The sequence below is a fragment of the Notothenia coriiceps genome, unplaced genomic scaffold (assembly GCF_000735185.1).
Source record: "Notothenia coriiceps isolate Sejong01 unplaced genomic scaffold, NC01 NC01_scaffold00002826, whole genome shotgun sequence".
NCBI classification, from domain to species: Eukaryota; Metazoa; Chordata; class Actinopteri; order Perciformes; family Nototheniidae; genus Notothenia; species Notothenia coriiceps.
In genome coordinates this window covers 103,749-109,877 of record NW_011335527.1, presented here as the reverse complement: position 1 = coordinate 109,877, position 6,129 = coordinate 103,749, and the positions used below count along the sequence as shown (strand labels likewise).

The 6,129-nt window shown below is 38.7% G+C and overlaps 1 protein-coding gene across 1 annotated transcript in view; it reads left to right on the top strand.

The window, feature by feature from the left end:
• The window catches only part of kcnj9 (potassium inwardly rectifying channel subfamily J member 9), a gene marked incomplete at its 5' end in the record, with an annotated part of 10,713 nt that extends 7,345 nt beyond the window's left edge, over nucleotides 1-3,368 (top strand). Inside the window, one exon of the mRNA XM_010765932.1 lies at nucleotides 1,862-3,368. Coding sequence (XP_010764234.1) covers nucleotides 1,862-2,128 — 267 coding nt within the window. The remainder of the gene's footprint in view (nucleotides 1-1,861) is intronic.
• Nucleotides 3,369-6,129: the final 2,761 nt, after the last annotated feature.

The following is a 6,129-nucleotide window of genomic DNA, read 5'->3' as shown; positions in this document are numbered from 1 at the left end:
AAAAAGAAGATATTTGGCCTCAAATCATCTGAGGCCTGGCGCCCCCCCTGTGGTCTTTGGCGCCCCCCAGGTTGGGAACCACTGCTCTAGAGTGTAACGCCTCTAGATGATTGTATTTAATGTTGTTGGATAGTGAAGTGCCCTACTGTCTAAGAACGACAACTATAAGCAGAGTCTGTCAAGGAGTTTTTTCAACATCCTTTTTAAGAATCAAAGTTTTTTTTTTATATGCACAAAAGCTACAATAAGTTATTGGCTCTGAACTTCTAAAGTCCAGGAAGTAGGAAGTAAAGTAGCGCAAGTGATACAATGGTGCTAGTAAAATGCAGGAATGAGTAAGCTACGTACATATAAGATAAGATCAAATACTTAGTAAGTCAAGTCAAAATCCCCCTTCAACACTTGTTTGCTGTTAAAAAAAACATTGGATTTTGTAGCTAAAATGGCTTCCAAACATTTTTAAAAAAAAATTATTTCCCTACTTTTTAAACATTTTCTCAGAAAACGCAATCGTTATTCTACGACCACAAGTTTTTCAGTAAGAAAACCTGGAACAAGTGGAGCTGTTATCCCTATTCCTGTCTCCACCTACATGTAGTGTATAACCGACAGCTGAATTCTCACGCTTGTTCTCTTGAGGTTGGTGAAATGCATGCTGGGAAATGCAGGAAGTCGAACTGAAGCATTTATTTCATGTTTATTTTGGTAGGGACAAGCACAGCATGGACCAACGCCACACAGCAGAGCTTTTATAACCTATGCCTATCCAGTTATACAATAAGAAGAAGACACTTAACATATAATAAAAAGTTCCTGATCACACACAACTAAATATTTGATGTCTAACTGAAAACCTCTTTCTACTGCACCTTTGGTAAAACTTGTTTTTTTTTAAACTTCAGTGTGTGACACTCAGAAAGGTTTGTCTTATTTTGTAGCTCTTACAATTGTTGTTGGCATATTGACAGCTAATATACCTGCACGATTCTTGCTATTTGGAGTTTGTCTGTTCATGATTCAATGCACAGACAAGTCACTTTGGGTAATAATGTCAGCTAAATAAAAATGTCATCTATAGAGTCGTGCAGGAACGAGTCCTAAGACCCGGAAGTGAGTCAGCATTTGACCACTTCCAGTTCCCTCGCCTCAGAGTCAACGGGTTTTTTGAACATATCTTTGGAAAATAGCTGGAAATAAGGTCTGTGGTTGAGACACATTTAAGAGACGGATCATGTTTTGTTCTACGACATTAAACACATCAGCAGTGACCCCGCTGGTGATTCTTGAAGAGTTTACGTGTCTGAAAAACGATGGTTGTTAACAAGTGGCTGAATAGGACTACAGAAGTTGTCGATGCCATCGTACGTCATTACGCCGAACACGAAAACACTCCCGCTAAGTTAGTTTGCCTTGTTCTGCTTGAGAGCAAGTACCTGCCTCCTGCAAACTGTTAAAACAAACGCTTCAACTTGTACAATTATTAATATGTATTTTTGAATATCGATCCTAAGTTGGCGTGACGTTGAAGTCGTGCAACCCTGCTGTATTCGGCTGTAGTTAGTTTATAGCATAACGTTAGCATTTTGCTTCTGGCGATTACATTTATGATTCGAAAACTATAAAAGTTGGGTAGACATGTGGAGATTATCCGGCTGAACAAAAAGTGCATTTATCAAACAGGTTCGTTTTCCACAGATCTAATTTTTTACCATATTCCAAAACCCTTTTTTTGTCGAGGGAACCCATGCGCAGCTTACTTCCGGGTCGGCCTACAAAAATACGTCATCACTGCAATGTAACTGGGGATGAGGCTTTCTCTTGCCATATTTGCAATGCTAATATCTTCATCCCCTCTCCTAAGGTGACCACGCCCTCCTGCTCGGCACGAGATATCTCATTGGCTGCAGCCAGACTGGACGCTCACCTGTACTGGTCCATCTCAAGCAGGCTGGACGAGGAGCCAACGCTGACCAATGAGGCGTCCAGGCACCCGGACAGCGTCTCGACCAATAGCAAAGCAGGAGAGCCCACCTTCATCGTGGGGGAGATGACGGACATCCAGGAGCAAACGGGACAGGGCGAGCTGAACGGCAGCGTCGCCACCGTCCAATCAGAATCAGAGGCCTAGAATAGACAATGTTTACAAAGACCGGAAGTATATCACCACCTCACCACTTTTAGTGTTTGCAAATCCTTCCTTTCCAGGCGAATGAGTAGTTTCATTAGGCCTAGTTCTATGGTATATGCCATATCTTATGTTACCATATGAAGGAGTTTCTTTCTTGATATTCTTTTGTCTTTTATTTCTATGTTGATCTTTGTTACAAGTGTACTATATGTGTGCTATCTTTTTCTTTTCTTTTTTCTCCGATTTGTCGTGTTAGATCACCCTTGCCTATATCTACATTTAAATGACAATACTATGCTTTAGGTAGGGTCAACAACAGTATAACGTGTGGACCATGGCAGAATGTGGAACAAGATAAGAAGGGGGTTGTTTGTGCAGAGTCACGAAAGTGGATTGTTCACATTTAAAATAGGTACGGTGCATAGACGCTTTAATCTCACCTGTGCATGAATATCACTAGATGATATAGAAGGATAGACTGAAATTGTTGTAACCTCAAATCTCTTTAGAAATGCAAAGATTGTTCGAAAATATATTGTACATCAATCAGGTGTTTACAGGGTGGGAAAGTAACACCAGCCCACCACTGCTGGTATGTTAGGAACTCCATTTGGCCCCAAACCCTCTTGTGGTGCTAGAAAAAGTTTGAAATATCTATTTGGCTGACAAAAGATTATAAAAGTGGGCAGACAACAAAGCTGGTTTCCTGCCCTGGGTGTAAACAAGTTATTGTCTTATATAGGCCCAGAGTATTATCATTTGTACATCAATTATTCACCCAAAAGGAAACCGTTTTCTCACATGCCTATAAATCTAATTGATTCAGTCGTATGCTCACGTCTTCCTAAACGCATGCATTTCACTAAAACCGTAAACAAATTTAGCGCAGACATGCAACTTCTAAAGTGTTTCAAATATAACGATTTTAGTGAAAATGCTGGGAACGTTTGGGAAAAAGTGTAGTGTACGACTGGACAAACGGAATAAACTCCAAGTGAGTTTCTTAACAAAAGTTTAGATAATGTTATTTAACGCAGAACAAATTCGATTCAATTCATTGAGATTTTTCTCTCAGTTTTTGGATTCTTTATATTGGAAGTTAATTGATACACAAATGATCTCTTTTGGGATGAAGCGTTCAATCATCACCAGGCTAGGGATGCCATCGATTATTCGATTTTTCGAATATTCGTTACAGTCTTCATAATCGAAAATTATTTTTTTATAATTCGATTTTATTTATATATTTTTTTATTATTATTTATATTTTTCATTTTTTTCCTGGCTTAGTTTCAACCAAAATATAGACTAATGCTAATAATAGTATTAATAATTGTAAATGGCCATTGGTCACACCACCAGTTTGTTTTACTGTAAACCTGGAGGAAGCCATGGGGGCGGCGGCGAATAATCGATTAATATTCGCCAGGGCTGTCCGATTTTCGAATTTGATCACGGTCAGTTTCTGGCATCCCTACACCAGGCTGATTAACCACTAAAAAGGCCCAACAGTGATGTCACTGAGTCCTGGAGTACACCTGTACTTCACAGCAGTACGGCGAGAAAATTAAACTACTGGGAAAAACAGATTTAAGTTACTATTTAATGACATTTGCTGACTTTCCTATCTGCACTCTCCCATCATGGTGACTAGGGGTATCTATCTAAAACCAGGTGAACACTCAGAGTGTCTGTGGCTTCGTTTCACATACGGCGTGTGTAGCACAAGGATTATCTGTGTTCTGTTCCCAGCCAAGTAGAAATTAAAAAGCACAACAGTGTCCTGCTCAGTCCGGCCCAAACTCCTGCTTCTGCTGCGGTGTATATATGTGGCCATTTTTACTTGGTGTTTTTAATATGTAATATAACATATGAATTATAATTAATAAACTGCAGTATATTCCAGAAACAACTGTCCCACGTGCGTCATTTTCGGAGATTGCATGTTCAGAAAAGAAAACTGAAGTGTTCCTGAAAATAGGCCTGCACGTAAATTATATCACAGAAGTGAATGGAGTAGTGGTACTGCAGTGTAACAACATAGAATCAGTGTTGGCATGGAGCCAGGTACATTTAATCATGCACTCTAATAACACTTCACTTGGGTATTTCCAATTTATGCTGCTATAGTTCTACCTCATCACATTTCAGAGGGAAATACACATTTTACTCCACTTAATTTAACTAAAAGCTATATTTACAAGTACCTTAAAACAACTTAGATTAAGATTGAACACACATTATACCAACATCCTATTAGGTGTTGGGTTGTGTCTTGTTAAACTACTACTTTAACAGTAGATATAGTAGTTCAAATTAGCTTACCATCCATTAAAATGAAGCTGTAATGAAAACATGATATATGATAAAAATCGATCTGGCCATTTTCCTGATGGTAATGGATTATATTTACATGCTAGGGCTACTATTGTAAAACACCTGAACACTTCTTATATCTCAGTATGAGTTATATTAAATCAATTATTAGACACTGAGAGGAAACATACTGATGAGTCAAGTTGCAAATATTACTTTTCAATTCTCAAGGAACCTAAAAAAGCTGTATCTCCGAACCTTCAAATAATCTGATGTCATGTTGTACAGTACATACATATGATAAGTGAAGTATTTTGATCATTTAAACATACAGCAGTTTGGCCATAAAATGTACTTTTAGTATTTTTTCACAGGGGTCAGTGTCGGATACTGTTGGGGAATAACTTCCCCTGCATGTCATCTTTCGCCCTCTGACGCAGAGGCCCAGCCTTGAGCAGCCGCTATCTCCCTTAAGGAGGGGCTGCCCTATAGCATTTTGTTGTTGTTACCAGTTTGTGACCGGGCAACTCTCGGTCAGAGATAGTTATTGCTATGGGACACCTGGAAAACATCCTTCTCTGGGTGTGGATGACCCCGGAGCCATAAGCGACAACAAATGTGATTCAGTGTCCTCAGCTGTTTAGTCTATCTATTGAAGGATGTTGATTATTACACTCTGAACTAGTTAAAACCTGGAGCTACAGGAGGGGGCTTCAGAATTGATTGTGGCATCTCTACCGTGTGGTCAGACCGTGGCCCGTGACATGTCTTGTGAATTCTCCGACCAAAGCTCCAAATAAACCGTCAGTGTTTGCCATCAAAGCTCCAGCTCTCCTCGTGTCTCTCTGAGTCCTGACTCCCGATGCTTCAGAAGTTTCCCCCACAAATACTTATATTATTAGACCATAATTATTTAAGCAGGTAAGTAAGCGTAAGCACAATAGCAATGTTGTAGGTGTTGGAGATAACTGTACTAATTTGCACAGGTAGTTGCATCTATTACAATGTTACACTTTTAAAAGCAAAACATTACAAGTGAAGTAACTAATAGTTGTTGCTGTTGGTCAAAAACACATATCTATGTAGTGTAAAAGTACAAAGTAGCATAACATGTAAAATACTCAAGTATAATAAAAGTACCTCAGAATTGTACACAAGTAAAGTACGTGTGTAATATGTACTTTGTTACTTTCCACCATTGTAGTGACCTCCATGTGTCCCTTGATCTATCAGTAGATTAGAATGTGTGATCATTTGCTCTGATGCAAGCTCAAGCTGCCTTACTGTGACAATCACTTACTGATAGATAGTTGTATACTTAATTTATTTATCCCATGTTGGGAAATATTTTTGTCACAGCAGCATTTTTGCAAGAATTAAATGACTTACAAATATAATTAAAAAAAACATTAAACCAAGTTTTGTTTTTTCACAGTAGAAAAGACTCAGAAGAGTATCTAAGAATACGCACTATAAAATATACAGAATAAATTAGAGTAGTCTATATACCAATCTGCTAAAGGGATGGAAACATATAGACACAGTGTATTATATACATTATAGAATTGTGCAAATACTGTACATATGATTGTGCAGTATGTTGTTCATGATTCATGATTATGGTGACGAAAATCGCCCAACGCATAATTGGTGTCCCACCCCCTGCCATCGAGGACATCCAGGGG